Source organism: Macrobrachium rosenbergii, chromosome 26 (genome assembly GCF_040412425.1).
Source record: "Macrobrachium rosenbergii isolate ZJJX-2024 chromosome 26, ASM4041242v1, whole genome shotgun sequence".
In the NCBI taxonomy this organism is placed as follows: domain Eukaryota; kingdom Metazoa; phylum Arthropoda; class Malacostraca; order Decapoda; family Palaemonidae; genus Macrobrachium; species Macrobrachium rosenbergii.
Genome location: NC_089766.1, coordinates 8,843,984 through 8,867,061, shown reverse-complemented (window position 1 = coordinate 8,867,061; position 23,078 = coordinate 8,843,984). Strand labels below are relative to the sequence as shown.

General features: G+C 38.2%; 2 protein-coding genes across 13 annotated transcripts in view; both read right to left on the bottom strand.

The window, feature by feature from the left end:
- The window catches only part of drosha (ribonuclease 3 drosha), a 35,490-nt gene extending 22,947 nt beyond the window's left edge, over window positions 1–12,543 (bottom strand). Inside the window, exons 1-9 of one of the 2 annotated variants that reach the window (XM_067128154.1) lie at window positions 12,466–12,543; window positions 7,822–8,749; window positions 7,280–7,504; window positions 6,032–6,121; window positions 5,560–5,799; window positions 4,223–4,362; window positions 1,680–2,119; window positions 589–756; window positions 139–328 (exon numbers count right to left, since the gene is read on the bottom strand). In XM_067128154.1, coding sequence (XP_066984255.1) covers window positions 139–328; window positions 589–756; window positions 1,680–2,119; window positions 4,223–4,362; window positions 5,560–5,799; window positions 6,032–6,121; window positions 7,280–7,504; window positions 7,822–8,741 — 2,413 coding nt within the window. In that variant the 5' untranslated portion in view covers window positions 8,742–8,749; window positions 12,466–12,543. Of the gene's footprint in view, window positions 1–138; window positions 329–588; window positions 757–1,679; window positions 2,120–4,222; window positions 4,363–5,559; window positions 5,800–6,031; window positions 6,122–7,279; window positions 7,505–7,821; window positions 8,750–12,233 lie in introns of both variants that reach the window. The other variant, XM_067128155.1, reaches the window with a different exon arrangement.
- A 3,879-nt stretch (window positions 12,544–16,422) lies between these two features.
- Window positions 16,423–23,078, bottom strand: part of LOC136853011 (protein PRRC2C-like) — a 30,228-nt gene continuing 23,572 nt past the window's right edge. For 6 of the 11 annotated variants that reach the window (XM_067128147.1, XM_067128152.1, XM_067128149.1 and 3 more), the window contains exons 14-17: window positions 20,225–22,894; window positions 19,386–19,576; window positions 18,785–19,124; window positions 16,423–18,288 (exon numbers count right to left, since the gene is read on the bottom strand). In XM_067128147.1, coding sequence (XP_066984248.1) covers window positions 18,167–18,288; window positions 18,785–19,124; window positions 19,386–19,576; window positions 20,225–22,894 — 3,323 coding nt within the window. In that variant the 3' untranslated portion in view covers window positions 16,423–18,166. Of the gene's footprint in view, window positions 18,289–18,784; window positions 19,146–19,385; window positions 19,577–20,224; window positions 22,895–23,078 lie in introns of all 11 variants that reach the window. The other 5 variants (XR_010857294.1, XR_010857297.1, XR_010857296.1 and 2 more) reach the window with 3 other exon arrangements.

The following is a 23,078-nucleotide window of genomic DNA, read 5'->3' as shown; positions in this document are numbered from 1 at the left end:
GCACAAATTACCAGACTACCAGACAAAAGGGCAGACATGCAGAGGCATTTGCTATGTTCCACATTTTGGGGACATGAAAATGAATAACAAAATATTTAAAAGTTACTTTAACTGCAACAATGCATACACTGTACTTACAAAATATATCAAGTTCTTTGATGCAGAAATTATCGGGAATTTTTTCTTGTATATATAAGATGGTGTACTCAATGTTGAAGCGAATCACTTGACATGTCGGCACCTCTTCGAGGGGATGATGCGACAGAAGTGAGAAGCCTTCAAAAATGAACTCATGATTGTCGTGCATGATTACAGTGGGTGTCTTAATCTGCAAGAAATACATGTGTTATTCAGTATAGCTTATAAAAATTGCCCAAATAAAACTTAGTATGAGTGTTATGCAAATATAAATATCATCCCAACACAGTAACCAAATAAAAAAAAAAATTGGGGAAAGAGCAAAATATAGCCTTTTATGACATAAGTGAAACTGATCAAATATTGCCACCATTCTGAACCCCAGACCTAACTACATATATATACATATGAGAAACTATACTTACAAGATAAATGCTACAATAGATTTACCAGGAAATTAGTCGGAGGAGATATTGTTATTCGATAATGATGGAGAGTGTCAGCATTATTGGTCCAAGGATCACAAGCCTGCAACTTATCCTCTCCAACATAGTAACCATGACGGATGCCAGAACGCTGAGCTTTTAGGGAGCATCGACAAAGAGGACCATCGTTCATCTGTAAGATGTTCATTTTTATATCAACCTTCACTGGACTGAAAGTTTCCTGTTCTGAATGGGCTTTCCATTAAGAATAATGGATAACAGTATCTTATACAATTACAATACAACATGTTCCAGACAGATAACATGAAAGAGCACAGTGCAGATAAATATAGTCAAGCAAGTCTGACAGTTCCCATAATGACAGAAGACATAGTTAACAATATTTATACCTTCTTCACACTATCTTGGATGGTGCGATCACTCCCCACACCTAGCGTATGATTCCTAAATCTCTAATCATCGTAACTGGTATGATGATTCCATCTAGAATAAAGTTACCTGTATCAAATCATGAGATGGCATCAAACATGCTATTGCCTTAAAACAGGTTGGGGTGACTGGGATATCTGTACGTGGAAATACGGCATATTATGGTAAATGGGTTTGCAAGAAAAGTCTCTTTATAAATTATATAAAAACACTGCATTTCTAGGAAATATCCATGAGGTACATGGTAGATGGGTATCTTTAATTCACCCAAGTTTGGCTTGGTCAATCAATGAACTGTGTTTGAAAAGTACTCAATAACTAGAAAAACAATTTAAAACTTATTTGGGTTTACATTCTCCTCTTGAAGGCAGAAGAAAGCCCCTTTTTAAAAGCACCTCAAAGCCAGAGATTCTTAAAGACAAGGTGATGAAAATTTAAAAGGTGACAAAACAAGCACAAGCAGTGAGGATTTTAGGAACTGATGGGAAAAGCCTACTTTTTAATAAGTATAATGGGGCAAAGGAGTGACTCATGTTTGTAAGATCCTGCCCTGACTGGAGGGTAAGGAATGATCCAAGCAATACAACAAAATATTAAAATGAAATTTTCATGTTTGAAAAATGACAGTTTCTCAGATCCTATGATTCCACACAACAATTTACTTACCTCACCAGGGTCATTGAACCAGAGTTCAGGATGTAAACGTTCCGGGTGGTTGCGTTTCCTCTCCAGTTCCTTTGCAACACGATCCATGTCATTTTCATCATCCTCACTACTGGAGCTATTGTCGTCTTCCTCACTGTCCCTTTCACTGCTACTGCCACCTGAGTGACTTGAAAGTTTCTTCATTTTATGCTTGTGCCTGTGTTTGCAAACAGAGGGCAGGTCCCCCTTATCTCTGCCCTTCAGACAAGATGACCTCTCCAAAGAGGTTAGGGAAATTTCACTGCTGTTCTGAACATCAGACTGAGTTTCATTTCCCTCGCTCACTTTCTTCTTTAAGTTTTCATTAGATGACTTGTCAGTTCTTGGCTCAGAACTTTCCCTGCCTCCCCCACATTCCTTTTTAGATGCCTCAGTAGTGATAATGCACTCCTTGCTGCAACCTTCAATGAAAAGTACAGTAACAAAAATAAAATCCAGCAAGCTATGTTTTTAGCTTTACTTACAAACATCTACAGAATATATACATTTCTGATAAAATACAGCAGAAAAGTATGATTGTACAAAAATTTTCTTCTTCGAGTTAATAAAAACTTCAGGCTGTTCCAAACATTTTCTACATAAAACACTAACAGGATGTAATCTAAATTACCAAATTGTGGCTAGATCTTACCCCCAAAATTTTATGTTTAATTCAAAAATAAGCTAATGAATTAAGACAAAAACTTGAACCCCATTCTACTTCAATTATGGTCCAAAGATTGAATTACTAAAGATAATTAACCTCCCAAACATATTTCTTCATTATAGGGTAGTTTAGTGAGACAAGAGTCCCATTTCACAACTCTCTTTGGGTTCGCCCAAAGGGTTCGTTCTTGAAAAGAACTGAAAACTGATGTAGGACAAGTATAAGTCAAGACAGCTTACAGGTGGGAAGAGACAAACAGGAACTGATGAACAGTTATAGGCAGCATGCAATATACCTGGGGCCAAGTGGTTGCTCTAGCGAACATGTAGTCTCATCTACAGTGGGCCACACAAACAAGCAGTTAGTGACCCACACAAACAAGCAGTTAGTGGCCCACGCCGTCTGAATATATCAACCGATTTATTGTCATCCATTCTGCTTCCTACTAACCAGCTTTGGTGACTCACAAGGTCATTCACAACCAGACTAAATATTCATTAAAAGTTTTTCAATAAAAAATTCAGAATATTTCCCAGAATTCTTCAGCTTTATGAATAACCCTGATTCCTATTATTCGCAAATAAAAAAAAATAGATGTAACAAATAGAGCATTAGAATAAATGTACAAACAAAAGAATAAGCAAAATCACTGAAATGGAAAAGACAGATAGCATGTTAGAAAAGATATTCACTTAACTCCTTTAATTATACTGATTTCCAGACCACTGATGGTGAAGATGGACTCATTCATATAGTATTTTATTGCCTTAATGTTATTTTGAACTGTTAAAATCAAATTTACAAGAGCTACCTCCATTATCATCCGCTTAACCCCTTGTGTTTGGGCATGATCATGTGAGGCATAATAATAGCTCAATAATAGCTCTTGACATTCGATCCAGCCCACCTCAAGTGAGAATTTATATCTCATGCCATGAAGTTTGAGCAAATTTTGCAGGAAAATTTTCAGACCACTTGAATGGGCCATCAATGATTTATGGCAACACTGACACCTCAGTCCAGGATAACAGGGAGATTAGTATGATTTGAGATTTCACGGGGGACTGTACATCATCTCAACATCCTAGGATATCTTGTATATTTTTGCCCATAAATATACCCAGGGATTGCTGTTGGTTTAAGTCTTATCTTCTATGACAGTATGTCAGCTATAATCGTAATTTTGTAAACTAAAGTACAGAAGAAATATCAGAAAAAACATGCATAACTCACTAATGGTACAGCATCTCCCCATCCCAGTACATCTCGTTAGTGCTTCACCATAAATATACCCAGAAACTGTTACTGATTTTAGTTCTTATCTGTTATGATATTATGTGAGTTGTAATTGTAATTTTACAAAATAAAAAAATCATTAGAAAGAACATGTATAACTTGATAAAATTAGCATATTTTTACAAATGTCTTAAAAAAGAGGTTTCACAAAGGGTTGGAAATATTGACTTTCAACTTCTCGTCGAAAGTATCTTCTAACAGGTGCATGTGCATATCTTCCTCTTTCCATTGATGTGTGTGTTTTTTTTTAATTGCCCAACCTTAAAGTTTGCCAGGTCTAGGGGTGAGTATTTTAGCCCAGCCTATAAGGGTTAAGTCAACACCACCTGCAGCAAGTCTTCATGGCATTGTAAATATTACGCAACTTTTTCTGACTCAACTTTGTTTCAGTTTCTTTCCATACAGATATCCATTTTCCTTGTCTTTGTCTTCATACAATATTCAACCCTCATATGAAAATAAACCACCCATATCAGTCCAGAAATGGGGCTGTTTTCTCATTAACCTTCTTCATAATAACGGTAATAATTCACCGTCATACAGTATGAAACAATAACCTTACCTGAAGAAAGTGTTTCCCCTTTATCTTTTCTTTGTTTAGCTTTCTCTTCTCTCACCCTGTGTGCTCTTTTCAGTAGTTTCTCTTCAACACTGGTGCACAAGGTCTGCAATCTTTTGGTGGCACACATGACAAAAGGGTTTCTGGAAGAGAAACATATTTCAAAATTGAAACATGGCACTCCTTCTATATATTTAGTGAAGATCTAGCACAGCTAAAGACAACAAAATACATTCAAACTACTAATCATATGTTGCTTTTCCACTATACGATGAACAGACTGCAATTGCACCAACTTAAAAATTGTCTTAGTGCACTGCAGGTCATATGGAAATCTTTAACTTGGTAGTTTTAAGTTTTACAAACTTACTTTGACCAATTTATCATTATTTTCGTTGGTACAGTATGTCACAACCAATTGTGAATATGTCATAAACGGTACAGTATGTCACAACCAATTGTGAATATGTCATAAACGGTACAGTATGTCACAACCAATCGTGAATATGTCATAAACACACAAAACCCGGGCAGTTAAACTCTACAAATCCAATATTTACTGGTTAGTGTTTCTGCTGACTACACCAGTTCAGAATTATCACTAGTTCTTCAGAATAAATTCTACCAATTCTGCAATTCAATAATGAACTGATGGAAGCTGGGTGGATCATGTATAAAAATTAAAGTTAGCTGTACCATTTTTGCACTGCAAATTGTGTCAACTACCAATGTATTGCAATACACACACACTACCACCCACATCCAGCAATAAAATAACCATAAGAATGCAACACCAAAAGGTTGCATTTGTAAAAAAAAAAAAAAAAAAAAAAAAATACTGAAGTGTCATTTCAGGTAGGATTCAACTGACTTATCCTGACAAATGAATGTATTACAAGCTATATTACCCAATTCATACAGCATGGCGTTAAAAAATTAATAAGTAGATTAATAAAGAATAAAAAAATCTCCAACTAAACTGCATATAATCAAATTTTTCAAGAGTTCTCTCAATACCCTACAAAAACATGGAAAAGTACCTCCTAATGACTGAAGATAAAAAAATATCATTGGAAGAATCTACAACATAAAATGGAAAAGTAACTAAGGGCTGAAAGCATAAAAATAACTCATTAGGATCCTTTATAATCCCAGAGGTGAACATGACTTCCAAATGAAAAAGTAACTCGGTACTAAAGGCATAAAACAATACCACTATAATAAATCCCAGGCAAACGAGCCAAATGCAAATTGTATCTGTTCAAAAAATCAAATTCTGAAACAGACATACAATACAGTACTTTAATTTAATCGGCTGACAAATTTTTTCAGCAACTTACTTTTTGTCCCGCTGGTAATGTAGATCGGCAGGAGCTGAACGTACCCAAGAATCTTTACCATCGTCTTCCTCTTGGAGGTCTTCAAGAGTAGTATTTTCTTCGCTCACTTTGCTATTAGACACAGGAGTACTATTTTTTATCTCACTTTTCACTGACGGGTTCAGTGAACTTGACTTTCTCCTGCTGTTGCTGCTGCTGCTGTATGACCCCTCCTCTGACGATTCTTTCGCCACACGTAGTCTACCATACAAAAAATTGAATAACTAAAGTGCAATCTAGCTTTGCATTTAATCAATTATCTTTTCCTTTATTTACTGCCTTATTTCATAGTTTATTTTAGCAAAATTTAAAATACCTGTACATGTACAAGTAATACAATGAGTATTTCAAATGATACAAAGTAGTAAAATTAGGTATTCTGCCAGATATGTAATATTAACACACTTCCTATGACCACATAAAACAAACATACTTCTTCCTCTCAGGTGATCGTGACAAAGACAATGCTAGGGAGCGCCTTACTGGACTCCTGGAACGTCCTGAGCTGCGTTCTCTACCATGCCTGGAAGTGTTTTACAAAAGTTTCATCCTGAGAAACCTCTAAAATCCCTAAAATACAATTGTACAGTAAGCTCAATATTGAAAGATGCGAGGGCTATAATTTGGCAGAGGTAACATACAGTATTCAATGTTACTCAGAAGTCAACAATTTGCAGAGCTTGACATGATGTACTATTGAATTTTAATTTTCAAGTTTATCATTCATTAATGAATAATAAACTTGAAAATTAAAATTCAATAGTACATCATATCAAGCTCTGCAAATTGTTAACTTCTGAGTAACATTGTTGAATGATAAACTTGAAAATTAAAATTCAATAGTACATCATGTCAAGCTCTGCAAATTGTTAACTTCTGAGTAACATTGAATGTTAAAACCTCATCAAAGCTTTGAAAAGCTTAAAACCCCAATTTACATACAGCTCAGTAAGTTTCACAATTCAGCAAACTAACATATATAAAAAATGTGATGCATATTGAACAATCAACTGTGCTCTCATTCGGTATCCTAATAACCTTAATCTTTTTTTTTTATGAATGAATTGAATGGTCCTTCACCATAGGGCAAATTCCCAATTTTAACTGTATTTCATGGAAGAGACAAGCAATTAATTTCAGTATTTCCTTCCTTTGTATTTGTTCTCTATTCTACAATGAAACCACAACTACCTATATGAGTAGTCATCTTTCAGGTACTGTATATCACTTTCCCATAACTCAAAGGTAAAGTGTCGCCTTTTCATCTTCAGTTTCTATATTAACTTAGTAACTATGACATTTGAAAGTGTTATAAATTTCAAAGGACTACTATATTGTTTATAATGAGATTATTTCCATACCTACAAATGTTTGAAAATTTTAAAGAAAGCAGTTTGTAAACAGTGTGTACATACAAGGAGTATACATTATTAAGCTATCTATTATATTGTAAGGTCAACAATAAACTCACTAAATTTGCTGAAACAACCATTCAACCTAACCAAAAAATTTCCTTAAGTGAACTGTACAAACTTTCCCAGGACCTTGGAACTTGGAAAAACCAATTTCATCTATACCTAAATGGTTTCTTTTGATCTCAAAGGAGGTGTAAAAGTTCAGGGAATGTAACTAATTGAATCCTCTGAGAATGGAACTCAATTATTAAGAATCAATACAGTACCTATCACTTGCTTCCCCCTCTCTATTCCTGTGAGGAGAGGGATGCCTGCTAGAAAAGTTCCTTCTGGAAGAGGGTACTGGGGAACTCCTGGAGTGTGACCTCCTCACCCGACTGTCATTCTGACTGTGATTCCACCTATCGTTTCCCCCAGAGTATCTACTACGCTGACTGTAATGATCATCCTTATGATACGATGATTCTCTACTTCCACGTTCACTTTTGTACCTGGCAGAAAGAAAGGCATTTTGCAATTACCCAACAATTATAAATAACATTTATTCAATTCTCACGGTAAACTTACTCTTACAAGTGTCTTTTCTTATGACCAGTCACAGAGAAAGTCCCATTCAACACAGATGAGCTGGCAGTGGTTTAACTATATGGCAGCAGTTATAACTCATTCCCAACAAAGGTCTACATGATAGCCCTCCTTACCACTATATACCTACTAAAATTGGAGAAACGGAACAGTAAATAAATATGAGCAATTACACCAATTTTCCTTTTTAACTTTATTTTAACCCAAATAAAGACTAACTTACCTTGAAGAATAATTACAATTCTCTTGACTGCTGGCAGAAGAGCTATGATCCTCCCTCCCACGATCACCCTCTCTGTAATTCTGTCTTGGAGATTCTCGCGACCTTTCACTGGAGGATTTGGCACCCGGTTCCTTTGAGTATGGTCTGTGTTTAGACTCCCAGTGCCCACCTTTCCCCCATTCATTGCCATCCCACCCTTCTTTACCCCCATTACTTCGAGGGGCAACACTAACAGAACCATTCTGAGAGAACTCGTTTGAGTATGTAGGATGTGTAGGCCAGGCACATCCACCATCATCATAGCATCCAGAATTATAGGGAGGACCAACCTGAGGGGGAGGGTAAGAATAATAAGCTGGGTTATGGCCCATATTCTCACTGCCCATATAATGGGAAGCATCTGGAGCAGGAGCAGGTAGTCTTGGAGGAGGACCATGAGCTACAGGCATAGGTGGAAGGCTATGCTGAGCATCATAATGAGGCAAGTTTTGATTTACTGAGGCAGAATAGAAGTCAGTTGGGGCTGGGTACGGCTGCTGACCATGATAACCTGAGGGCTGTTTTACGCCTGCATTGGAGTGACTGAATGTATGTGGTGGAGCTCCAGGTGGTGGGGGTGGAGGTCCAGAGGGAGTTGGTGGTGGGGGGCCCAGTGGAGGAAGTGCTCCTGCTGTAATAGGGGGGCCTATAGGAGGGGTAGGTCCTATTGGGGGTGGAGGTCCAATAGGAGGAACTGGACCAGCACCAGGAGGTGCTGTCCACTGATGCATGCCATCTGAGTAAGGAAGTCCCACTGTGGGTGGAGGGCCAACAGGAGGAGTTATCCCGACTTGATGTGGAGCTGCCCACTGCTGAGATCCTCCATCACCTCCTGGGCATTCCCAATTTCCTTCTGGTAACCATGGAGACCCTTTATGCATAGTCACTCCTGAAAGAAAGGAATTTATTCACAATGTTAAATAACAAACTTGGTGTAAATCAAGATCCATAACAAAAACGATAAATTTGAAAGTACAGTGACAATGATGGAAACATCTACAGAAAATGCACCCTATAATGCACACAAGATGACAAAGCAACCATATTGTTTACAGTTATTCCATTATTTAATAAAATTCCACCACAACCTCTTTGGAGTTCTGTTAATATGCATATATAACAACCCATGATTAATTAGAGGGGATAGATTAAAACACAACTTACCTTAACATCCTAACCACTACTTATTAGGAAAGGAATACAAGAAACTGATTCATTTTACTTAAAAAATATACAAAAAATGGCTATGCCATGATAGAGTAAAATTACAAATTTTAAAGATAATTTCAGTTTTTACTGTTGGGGAAGGGGGGGGACAGATACACCCAAATTGATGACAGCTAAGTGACAAGTGGAAGTACTGCCACGTGAGTTTTAACTGGTAACAAAATATTAAAAAGCATTTTAAGGGGAAACATTAAGCAAATCTTTTCTACCTCTAGTCTTCACAAATACAAAGCTTTAATATTCCATTCACTTGCTAGTACTTTCTCATAAGAATCTCTTTTCATATTATCATATCACCATTCTTGGACGCAAAAGAAAACCCATCTTAAGGGCAAACAAATGCAGATAAATAACGGATTGCTTTGCAAGTGGCCTGATATTGCACTACAAATACAGAAGTAGCTATGTTAAGAACCAAGATTTACATATGAAAATTCTTTCAAATCTTACGGTAAACTAACAGTGGGTATAATTCATGACTCTCTGGGCCAGGCCATGTAGGACCTGCCTGTTGGGGGAGTTCAATGTCCTGGTTTAGTACAGTAAGCATATCAGTCTAGGTTAGGCTACGTAACTGCCCTTGCCACATCTTTGTGCTTTGAAATTTGACTGGTGCTTGTTACTGATTACAGAAATACAGTCTACAATTTTCTGTCTTGTTATTTATACATATAAATGGGTGAAGTATACATAAAACTGCAAAAAACAAAAAGCACAGTTTCTTATAGTTACATATATTTAATCAATTTGGCAAGAAAGAAATGTTATAATTTTACCAAAATATTTAGCCTAGGCCTATAACTTTAGGTTGAAATTTCATCACAACTTTAAGCTACGGCAACAGTCTAATACTATTAAATATCCTACAAGCAATATCCTTGCACCAGGCTACATTATTTGATAACAGTGCAAAGGAGTTGCACACACCAAGCTTTATTTCCACAGGCCTTGCTTAACCAACAGGGTGCTGCACATCGCTAGAATCAATGCTTTATATGTTGCACTAGGAAGACAACAATATTATCGACTTTATTTTCAAATATTGGGGTAAATTTGGTCCCTCCCCTGAGCTCTGTTTGAATGGCGTCTACAGTCTCACCAGCCATTCAGCTCACTCTTAAACATAAAAGATGCCAGATTTCTCTTAATCGTGGATATAAAAATAGCAAAATTGTAAACCTTCTGTCAGAAGGGGGGCAGAACCAGGGACGCTTTTGTATCCTGAAGTCGAGCAACGGTCGAAGATTTTTATAAATCTTCGTTTATTTTGTGAATTTTGGAGATAATGGCTTTTGATGATGATGCTTACTCATTTTCATCAGATAGTGGTATCGAGATAGACAATTACAATGACAGTGACAATAGTGATATTGGTTTTAAAGTTAGTGTGCATATGACAGTTAACATACACATATATACACCCATTTCACCAATTAATAACTGTTGAATATTTCTTGTACTTTTATAGGTGTTCCTTGAATAGCTACGGAGTAATACTGTCATGATAGAATTTGAAATTGTCTCATAAAATACTGCACAAAGCACTCCAAAACTAAAAAGTGGTTGTGGACAAAATTTTTTCTTTCCAAAAAATATTATTTTTAAATATAAGTTTTAAAAAGTATCTTATATTTTATTATTAATCTGCGACACAAGATGATTACAACCATGTGTAACAATAGAGATGTTAAAAAATTAGCAAGAAAATATTGGTTCCATTACTAAAGTTGCAAATGCATAATATTGCCGTCATCTGTAAGTGGCATCCCCCTAGCATCTCTTGGGTTAAAAAGCAAACCAAAAACACATTTGGGTAAATCTAGTGAAGAGTTCTGCATGGAGACATTGTTTATTTACGAAATTCTTTGACTGAACAAGACTGATAAGTGTACAGGCTACAGGATGCAGTACAGGTGAGATCTCTTGAGAAAATGAAAAATTATTTGAAATTTACTGAAATAATGTGAGAAATTTACAGTCTTGTTTGGCCTGTTTTTACATCAATCCCCAAAGGCCTGCAGATCTTTTGGGCAAAAACAAACCATATGTGGTGAATTTCTCAAATTATTTGGTAAATATTTATCTCACCTGTCCTGCATTGTAAACATCCCTATCCTATATTGTAAAAAAAAAAAAAAAGTATTTTTAATAAACAATACCTCCATGCAAAGTTCTTACTTAGAATTACCCCTTACCCTCGGTAAGACTGAAGGCTACTACTACCTCAGCTTAGTTTCCGCCCAGTCGCCGACTGAAACATTTACTGCCTTTCATTCATGCTTTGCACTATGCTTTGGCCTCTCGGAATGGAATATAAAGTTTAGGCCAAAGGCCAAGCACTGGGGCTGGGGCCAATGAGGTTATTCGGAGCTGGAAAGGAAACTGAGAGTAGGTAGGTTTGAAAGGTGTAACAGGAGGAAAACTTCACAGTTGCATTACGAAATAATTGTTAGGAGAAGGTGGAAGAAATAGAATATGAGTCGAGGTACAGTAAAAGGAATGAAAGGGGTTGCAACTTGGGGCCAAAGGAACCTTTAGTAATGCCCACAGTACACCCCGTGAGGTGCACTGACAGCACTAACCCAACTTTCAGGGGCTTTGGTCTCTCGTTCATGTTTATGATGTTTACAGTCGTGTCTGTTTTTAGTCCATCGCCGGGGGCTCGTACTAGCCTAAACAGGGCGGCCATCTTGCCCGTAACCTGGAAGCCTAGTTACCAAACCTAGAGGGGCGTGGTTAAGAGGTTGCAGCTAGGGGGCAAAGGGATGCTGCAAAGACCCTTAAGTAGTGCCTACAGTGTACCACGTAAGGTGCACTGACAGCACTAACCCACCCTAACCTAACCTACCCTAAGGTGACATGCAGTGAAAAGGACCCGCCCAGACACCCCCCTATGAGACATCATGTGCCTTTTTTAGGGTTAGCTCTCACATTTTACGGGCTACCTTTGCCCAGGGTGTGCAAAGGTTAGTCGGTCAGGTCCCACAACCCTGAAAATAAATGTACCCCAGCATAAGCTCTAGTTTGCCTACGGCAGTCTAGCCTTCCAAGACTCTGGCTACCACGATGATATTGGAAATTCAACTGTACCCGACTCAAACCTACACAGAATAAAGCAGATTTTCCTTAACATAGGAACCCTTTACCTGGGATGCCCTTTGACCTATCGGGGTTGAACAGGCCCGATTCAGGTTATATTTTTAGGTCCTTTGTAGCCTCGTGTCAAGCGAAGTAAACATCGTCCTAACCACCAAGTTTAATTGGCTATTTTCCTTCGCTAGCTTTGAAGTATCACGTATTTAACCACTTACAACCAATAGGACTGCAAATGCACGCAAAACAGTACCTCGGGAAACGGATTCAATAATACTTAAATACCTGAGCGAAGCAACAACAGCCGAGCCACAGGTCTGGCTAATGGGCCCTCCGTTCTCCGAAAGGGTTCGAGGAAAGTTTAATAATCACTTTACAGTTCTCATATACAAAAACTACATGGCTAAAAATATATTACGAGTTAATTTTATTCATACTTTAATTCGGATATATCGACGTTTTACATAAAATCCTGAGAATTAGGCTATAAACGACAAAATGGTCGTTAGCCGAAGGCCGTGTTTACGAACACATTTCCCGCCATCTTTTCTTTTGGCATCTTGCCGTGGGTGAGAATAAAATGCTGCTCTCAGTTCAGGGTCTTGTCCTATTAACTAGCAGGTGGGCTTCACGGAACAAATAATCATTCAACCTTGATGGTTTACTTATATTTCTCTATAAAAACTCATCGCGTATAGCAAAATTTGAGAATTGTTTATATATTGTCAAGGGCCTGTCAAAACTTTGGGTGACTGAAGTGTTGCCAAATGCGACCTTCAAAATCCGTTTTTTTTTCAAAAAAATCCGGTAAATCTAAAAAAAATAGAGATAATATAAATGTAACACACTTCAAATGTGTATAGCTATGTTTATTTACCGTTTCATTGTTTTAAAATGTGTCCTGGCAATACTGGCACCCCAATGAAATAACTTTGGAAATCTTGTGGAAAACAAATTGTCTTCATCGTCGTCCTCCAACGTTTCCATGGATAAAGTGCTTGTTGAATGAACTTCCTGGAATTGCTTGCAGAACGATATATGCCTATGCAGCCATGGGATCGATTTTATCAAGTACATCTTTTGGAAGATAACATGGTTAACAGTCCTTCTTCTTAGGCCACTTCGAATTGAACTCACTGCATTAATAGATTTGAGACCAGGCCAGGTCTGTTTCTAAGTTTACTCTTAGCAATATTACGTTGGTTGAAAGCCTCTCAACTTTTGCATTCGAGTAAGGAAGTGACAATACGCACAACGGTAGCTAAGTCACATAATTACTCGTATGGATTACATCCGATGCATCTCAATAGTTTCCTAATTCGATCCAGAAATTTGCAGTTGCCTTTTTTTCACGCCGTTGGACTTTAATCAGAGTAAGTTGTGCCATTGATTTTCATTTCTCAGTATTTTCAACATCACCATGAAATAACTCTGCAATGTCATTGACAGGATTTTTTTACCTGGTTTAAGCTTTCCTGGATGGAAAAAGGGGACATTTTCCGCAATACCTCAAAGTTGTCGTGAAGTCTATTTCTTAGACTTCAACAAGGGGATCCGTAGCTAAAATGGCATATGCTGTGTAACAAATAACGTTAAACTTCCCTCAGCATTACTGGTTGCGTATTTCTCGGTAAAAACTTTGGAAAAACTTATTTTCAACTGCAGAACGCTTGTAAATGATTCCGAAGCTTTCGCATTGTTTGGCACTCCGGCCATAATTACGCAATTCACTCAACTTTGCTATCATTTCAAAATTGCAAAATACATATGCTTTATTATTAGTCTCTACCAGCTTCAGCCAGTCTTTAAACTCGGGTAAATTTTCCCAGCTTTTCCTGTAAGGTTGAGCGTATTTCGGACTCTGATTGACGGATAAGGTAGGTTGTCTGTCTTACGTACCAACTTACAACAACTATTGCTAAAGCACTGAGGTGACAACACTGTCACTTCGTTCTAGTTAATCGAATGAAGGACCAATTTCTGCTATGAACGTGTCTATTTCATGTTCGGTTCGTAACTTTTCTGTGACGTTATCACACTGTTTATCTCAAATTTGCATTATTCTTTCATATATATATATATATATATATATATATATATATATATATATATATATATATATATATATATATATATATATATATATATATATATATATATATATATATATATATATATATATATATATATATATATATATATATTATAAATATAACCCCAAACCCCTTCTTACAAAAATAACTGGATAAATGCATTCTCAGATTCAAAAGCAGTGAAAATATACATACCGATTGACTTACGTCACGCGGTTTAGTGGGTACCGGATCGGTAGTAGAGGTAATGGCCTTTTGGTATTTGAATATTGGGGATAAGGGCAGGGACTCTTACTCGCACAGCGCTGCCAATATTTACTTTCAGTGTTGCATTGTAGGATTTTTTTCAAAGTATGATTTAACCTTGAATTCTAATGAAAATTTTCTAATTTCATATTATAACAAATTTCATTTGTTTCTGCCTATCAGCTGTAAATCCCTAAAGTTAATCAAAATCCGCTATAAATCCCCTAAACTCAAATCAAAATCCGCCAAATTTCCCGCTAACCTCAATAGCAGTTTACAATACGCTAAGTTTAGCGGTTTTCTGCTAAGTTGGCGAATTATAATAATAAACACAGCAAGTTATGATTAGCTTTCCCGACTTTAATCGTGGATTAACTTCGATCCATGATTGAGACAACGTTTTACTGAGGGAATCTTGTCTACGGTATACACTTTTTAACAATATTTATTTGAGCTCTTTCCGTAGTTACAATAATCCAGCTTGGCAATCTTTACTAAGTCATCTCACCACTCTACTTTAAAAGTTCTTACAATTGCCTTCTGCTTCTTGATTACCAATAATTTTCACACTAAAGTAACTAACTTCATTTCTGTAAGATGGAATGTTTGTAATTAAAAACAACTACAGCACGGCCATGTTGACGGTCTGAGGTATTAAAAGTGGAAGTTCCTTGCTCATTACTTATATACTACTAGTCAGTTTTTTCTGTTTATATTTGATTAACACCCATTCAGTTACTTTTTTTTTTTTTATTTTTCATTATTTAGTGAGAGCTTGCTTTAAAAGCATAGCCTTTTCGATTTCTCCCATCTAGGTTTCACACATTTTCTATAGAAATGCATCTGAAATAAACTTTGAATATTTTTGCAAATTACTAGTACCTCTCACTTTGTGTACATAAAACCCGAGTTTGCATACACCAACTCACTCGTGTAACGGTAATATAAATTTTTCTGCGTTACTGCATAGCTTAACCACACTATATAGAGATCATCTTCCCTCAATCGCTTGACTTTTAGGGTTCATGCTTAATATAATTCAACCTTAAATATTACAGTAATAATTTTAAGTTAATTTAATCGGGTATAATTTAAATGTCTGATTCTGACTTTCTTAAAGGATATATTTTCTCTTGAAACCTGAATCACGTTGCTGGGCACAAAACCAACTCCATTTGGCTCTGGGTCATAAGGATTAATAAAGAATTATCGTAGGCCAAATGAGTGTTGCCAATATACCTTCTGCAATTGTGGATTAATGGATTATGAAAATTAGGTCTTGAAGACCAAGCGCCGGAAGCAATTGTGAATTGATTGGACTTTCAAGAGCATTCAAAATGCTTCAGCCGTGTTATTCAGCACTTCAAACAGGCTCGCAAAATTGTATTGGTGGCACGTTATCTCTGAACTATTCCAGGTATTAACTATTCACATTCAAGCATACTACGCATAATACTAACCTTATAATCAAAATTAAAATTCTTTAAAAGGTCAAGTTTTATTTTACATTTACAGTAGTTGAAACTGGCTGCCAAAAATTGTTTTCGTGGCTTATTTTGACTTCTAAAGGGTGAGTGTACTGACTATTCACATTGCAGCCTACTACGCACAATGGTATATCAATGTTATATTTCCTTAGGAAGCCCGGAACTATTATTATATTTATGAGAATGATTTAGTTGCATGCAGCGGGACTACCTGTACACAATAACAATTTCCATACATCTGAGATGTTTATCCAACCCAGCAGAACTGGTTTGGATAATTACACTAGTTCTCTCTAGCAAAACATTACTAAAAATACCAGAAGAACACAATTACTTGACCAATTCTCCCGGTTTCCTCCACATGAATCTAAATGCCTCGCTCAGTTTTTTGGGGGAGCTCAAATGAAACAACTAGCATCAGGAGACATCGAGTTTATTGCAATAAGACAACTACACAAGTAGGTGTGTTGAGCTTGCTGCTAGGAGTGTCTGAGGCGGCAATACACCCCTCACTCGCTCTGATTCAGTAGTATAAAAGCAGAGGGGTGTAAAAAGAGTCCCATCCAAGTATTCAATAGTGGGGCCAATTAAAATTAAAAACTGTGACATAGGCGTGCCACGTGGGTAGTGGTTACGCCAAGTGTGGTTGGGGCAAGGAAACGCGGCCTCGGCCAACTTATAGATTTATGTATATTATATTCATGTATAGTTTACTGAACCACACCGGCTAGCTGCCACAGCCACGTGAAGCAACACGAAGCCCTCCCAGAGTTGCCCGTAGTGCGCTATTTAACAGCGTAACAATGAGGGGAACGATCAAGTCATACATGGTAAAATGCCACTAACTCATGAGGAGAGAAAAGAACATGATGATGACCCACGAAGCTCTACCCGGGCACAAGGAGGAGGCAGCAGCATCAGGGGCAGTGGTGCCGCCGCAGCCGAGAGGCCCAACGGGTACATCAAGAAGCCCCCCTCTCGTTCGCTCTTTCACAATTTTTTGTTTTCCCGTACATAATACATACGTTGTGGCAATTAAAAGGGTAATAGTAAGGGGGAATATGGATATATATACTTTTATATATATATATTCTGTCGCCATATGTCCAATTATAAGGTAGGTAAAGCAGTGGCCCCAGGTTCCTCAGCAGTAGGTTGGCGCCGTGTCCAGCAGTCGAAACACCGTCAGAGGTGACCTCCCTTGCATCCTTACTATTATTCCTTCATAGAAAATGGCAAAGAATAAGTCAGGCCTTCCCCATGTACATGACGAGAGGGACAACTCATCTTTTGCATAATTTTTAAGTCTAAACTTATCATCATTACATTAATTTCTTTGAAAAATTTCTCTGGAAACCTGCATTTCTCTAAATAAATGCCACTCACAATGTCTCTGGCTTTTATTATATTAACATTACTCTTTAAATGATGAGGAATATACCTTTCTACAGCATGGTATACTCCCTCCTCTTTTTTGGAAAAAGAAAAAGAAAAACGATCCTTTCTAATCCTATTCTGTACTACGTCCAAGAAATATTGATCCTTTCATTAACATGATCATGTTTGGAGTTAAGAAAAACCCAACATTAGGGATTAAGAACTAGTAGAAGAGAGACTTGGTGCATCACACACTTCTTCCAGATGTGTAATATAACAATATGAACCAGCACTTGAGAGAGTGCCTTTTCCCACTAAACCATCCTTTAAGTTTTCAGCAAGATACAATAAAGAAAAAAAAAATAAACCCAAAGTAACTATATATGCACCGTTTCACATGCATAAAACACTTTTTAAGAGTAAAAGAATCCATAGCATTGGTTATGTCTATGTTTCTAGCACTGCACTGAAAAAGCATATTTTCAAAAAGAAGGAAAAATCACTGCAATACAGAATGCACTTTGTTTCTACATATAAACCACAAATATTTTGTTCCTGGCAAAATACTCATTACCACTTGACATAAACAGAAGTATGTCATGATTTTTTTTTTTTTTCCATTTATACACTTTGTCATAAATAAACAATAACTGAAATTCTATTCGTCACCACCATCAGATTTATAATTCCCAGTCCATATCACCTATGTATAAATACAAAGAGAAAATTCACTTATTTCTTTACTTTTCTCTTACTCTCTTAAAATATCAGATTCAGCCTGTTTCACTTTGGTGGGCCATCAGCAACAGTAGCAGGTGTTGCAGACACTTTGTCTGACGACATATCATCTTTGGATGTTATAGAATCCGAAGGCTTATCCTCTATTTTCTTCTCTGGTTTATTTGCTGTAGGGAGATGAAATGTTAATGGTATTAAAAGTGGGAATACAAATAAAGTAAAAATTCCCATAACAGTACATCAGGCAAGCAATTTAAATACATATACGGAAAATCAACATATATAACTCATATATCAAGTTAGAGACAACCCCAAACAAAACCATTCTGTATTTGCCTCAGTCAACAACCAAACTATTTTCTATGCTATTATAACAATCATTAATTTATGGCTGTCATTATTTTGCCAAATTTCTAAATATACAATTAACAGAAAGACGGGTCATCGTTCTGGTGTAAAAGAAAATGGTCCCATGACTTACATAAAAATAAAAACACTTGCTAAACATACTGACCATACAGAAATCCTAAAAAACTAAGGATATGGGGAATAAAGGAGGAAAGGGGAGGAGAGTGAATGGAAGAATGAGATAAGCAATAACCTACTTTGAACTCTAGGAAACATGTTAGAGACTTTGTTGCCAGCTGCAGCATTTGTCCTTACCATCTCGGTTAAAGAAAGCCTGAGTTGTGCTCAGAGCATCAGCTCTGAGCTTTGCTTGCTGGGCCGAGCTCGGAGGATTTGAACTCCTTTGCTGGGTTTGTTGCTGCTGCTGCTGTTGCTGTTGACCTTGAGACTGCCCTCGGCCACTGCGATGACTGCTATTAGCTCCTGGTCCCTGAGAGGCTGGAGGTCGCTGGATGGGGCCTGGGTTGGAAAATCGAGAACTAGTTCCACCCATGCCAGCAGCAGGTCCCCCTAAGCCACCACTCTGGCTCCCCATCGGAAGCTGGCCTCTAAGGCCCATCACCATCCCTGAAGACCTAAGGCTACCACTCATCATCTGTTAGAATTTTGGAAAAGACTAAAACTGTACAATTACACCTGTAATGGTTGAATACTGATGAAACTTGGAACAAAAATATTTCAAAATTTTGATACTTCACACCTTGGTTCAACTGAGGAATATTAAAGACAAAAAATATATGCAAAGATTGGATGTGAAAATCAAGCTGAGAGAGCAACAAGACTCTCTTTAAAAAAATAGAATTGAATACAAGTCATAGACTTATCTTCAAAAACTACAATAAAATCTTATACTGACTTGTGATGCATTCTGTGTGGGATAAGATGCATTTCGATTTGAGCTCTGATGAGATAAGCCTGACTGGGTGGTCATCTTGCGATTCTGAGTCTTGGGCGACGATATCTGAGGGATGCCAGAGCCACTGTGATTACTGCTGCTATTAGTATTGCAGCTGCTGTTACCACTGCTGTTCACTGATGATATGCCACCTGAAAAGGGAGTGGCATATTCCAAGAATAATTTAAAACTAAGCACTTGCTACTTCTGTTTCCGTCTCAACAATAAAAAACCTAAATGGTGAACACGTCTTAAAATGACTCTATCCAGTGCCTGTGCTTCATAAACTTAGGAGGAAACCTCAGAAAAAAATAAATCAAACTTTGACCAATTATCTTAGACGAAGGAGAAAAATGGAGGCTTTAGCCTAAAAGGTAAATGCAATCTGTCATTTTATCAAAAATGGAATTTCAAAAAATGGCAATACATTACATTATATATCATCCTATTTAGAATTTCAAATTAAAAGCTACATGTTTGATGGAGGGGGAGATGATAATAATATTCAGTAACATTAAAATTTACATTTCTTATTACATCAAAATGCTTTTCTTGGGAGACATCAAGGTGGTGTTAGGTAGCAATACTAGAAAAACAGCTGTCAATTTCTAACATGAGAAATGTATCAAAGCACTTTTCTCAAAAGCTATTCTGGAGGAAATTTGGCAATTTACTGCTTCCCAAAGAATGATAAATTAGAGTTTGATGCCTTTCTAGCACTCCAAGGGGGGTAAATTCCTTATATTAGAAGAAATCCAGGGAGTCAAATCAAACTACAAACCAATAAGTACAAAACTCACTTGATGGGGGAAAAAATGCAGACGTGAAAGAATTCTGTGCTGCCCCTGGAGATTTCAGTTGTTGCCGTGTTGCAGTGTCCTGTATGTTGGCTCCTGGTTGCAGAGATTTGAGAAAGCTAGCTTGAAGAGCTGGACCTCCACGAAAAGCCTGCGCTCCTATCTGCTGTGCTGCCAGGCTCATACTTGACCCAAACCCCTGCATCCCTACACCTGCTGGTCCTTGAGACTGATTGCCAAAGCCTTGCAAGCTGTAGGCTGCTGGTGGTGTTTGTAAAGGTGGCTGGGCTTGTTGTTGCACTGCTGCCTGAAGTGGTGACCCCGAAGCTGTATAAAACCCTGCTGCTGCAGCTGCCACAGATGCCTGCTGTGGTCCCCCAGGGCCTGTGGGAGGGGCTGTTGGAGGTGGTGCCCCTGGAGCACCTGCTGCCCCATTATTAGAGTAGAAGGAGCTTGGGGGCTGAATAGCCTGAATAACAGAATTTTGGACACCAGGCCTTTGGACCAACTGAGACCCTAAAAGACCCATGGGCTGGCTGGGATCATATATGTACAATTGAGAGGGCTGTGGTCCACCCTGTAAGGCAGTCCCTAAGCCACTCTGCTGGAATGGTGTGCCAGCCTTAGACCCAATGGTACCGAAATTCTGTTGAGAGTTGCCGAACGTTTGTGACGAAGGTTTCACTGCAGATGACATGAGTGAATTAGATGCTGATGAAATAAGCACAGTGTTTTGGTTCTGAGGTTGACTTTGCCCAAAACCTGTAACACCTGCAGTAGGCTGCAATCGATACTGTGATAGATTGTTGGTATATAAATCAGGAGTAGTGAGAGGTGGAGGAGTTTGTAAAAACATTGACTGCTGGCCAAAGGCATTACTACTTAATCCCTGACCTAAGCCATAAGGTGGGTATTGGGAAAACTGTGATGCACCTCTTTGCCCAAGTACTGGAGTTCCTTCCAGGAATGGCTGGTACAGACCTGTTTGGGGTAGTTGTTGGTTTGAGTTAAACATCATTGGAGGGGAAGGAATAGCTCCACCAATGCCTCCAAAGGGAGCTGTGCTTCCTAGAGTCTGATACATACTACTTGAAGGGCCAGCAGAACCAGAAGCTAAAGGAGGTGAGAGAGACCCTGTTATCCCAAGAGAAGAACCACCTGGGCCTGGTGACACAGAATTGCTTGTTGCTTGCTGTTGAGGTTTAACCTTGCAGACATTTCCTGATCGACTGACTTCAGCTTTTGTTAAAGAGGCACCTGCATTAGAGGTGTATGCTGCTGCTGCAGATGTATAGACCATGGCACTGGCCATTGCTGCTCCTTGTTGCAGTGGGGATCCTCCCTGATAACCACCTCCCACATCCTGGGTAGGATCTTCACACGAGCCAACTACAACTGGCGAATCCTTAGGTGTGAAAGAGGCTTCCAATGCAGGAGAATGATCTAGTCCAGCTACACTGTCAACTGCAGACAAACTGGGACTAGAAAATGCTACTGAGCTTGTAACATCTTCAGCATGTTCAGGTACAGGTGCCATGGTCTCCCACACTTTCTTGACAGACGCAATCTTCAAATTAAGATCGTCTGTCGATGGTGATATTGGGCTCTGCATACTACCCGTGGTCATAACAAGTGACCGAGGCAAACTGATACCCTTTGTGGTTACAGAACCAGGAACCTCAGCTAATCCAGAATCAAAAGTGAAATCTAATTTCATATCAGCACCACTCTCCTCAACTTTGGTTGGAAAACTTAAGGGGAGCTCAATAGGCTCGGCCTTTTCAGACTTTTCCTTTTCTTCCTTCAATGACAACGTTGAGTCAGGGGATACGCTTTTCCTGTCTCTGTTCTCCCTCTGCCTCTGAGGTTTCGGAGCATCTCCAAACTTGGCTTTGTATTCAGCTCCAACTGTAGCATTAACAATTCCTGCAGCTTTGAAGTTTGTGTTCTCAATAATAATTGTCTGTGAAGGAACAGACGTGCCATCTAGTGTACTTTTGTCCACCTTAGCAAAGTTAGTGGTAGTGGGATCGTCACTAGGGCTTGAACGCTGACTACTCCCACCAGAATTTGGCTGATCACTAATTTCTACACCACTGTCATGATTATCAAAGGACACTGGCTTAGCAGCAGATGGAGTTGTTCCATCCAGGGTAATTGTAGCCTGAGATGGCGAGTTAGCTCGCAGAGCAGCTGTCAAAGGCTTGTCCCATGCATTCTTAGGTGGGGGAGGTATAGACCCACCACCAGATGTGGAGTCTTTCACTGGGAACAGAGTATTGGTAGGAGATTCCACAGGACTACTAGAACCAGCTGCAGCAGACGATTTCATTGCATTAATGCGATTGTTTTCTCTCTGTTTAGCTAATCTGGGAGGCAGCTTACTCTGCCTGGACCTCTCAAACCCTCCAGACTTACTAGGTCGACTTTTCTTTTCCTTAGATTGTTTCTTAGAAGCAGCAGTTGGCGCTGGGCTACCAACATTGGTTGCAACTCCAGCAGACACAGGTTCAGCAGTAACAGATGTTATGGTACCACACGGCTCATCAAGAGGACCTTTGTTCTTCTCTTTGCCAGTCTTCCGCTTTGTTACTTCCTTGAACCCATCGTTGGCATCCAATATATCGCTGATGAGTTCCGAAACCTGGGGTTGGTCATCAACTATCACAACACCTGAAAGTTACAAAACAAGAAACATACATGAAATACTTTTATTTCTCTTGCCATATGAAATTCAATGCATTAATAATATTAATAAACACCCATTACTGGCTTTATAAAAACCACACATCTACAGGAAAAGTTAGAAAACATCTACAATAATGTGTAAAAAAAAAACTATAATAATAACAATAAT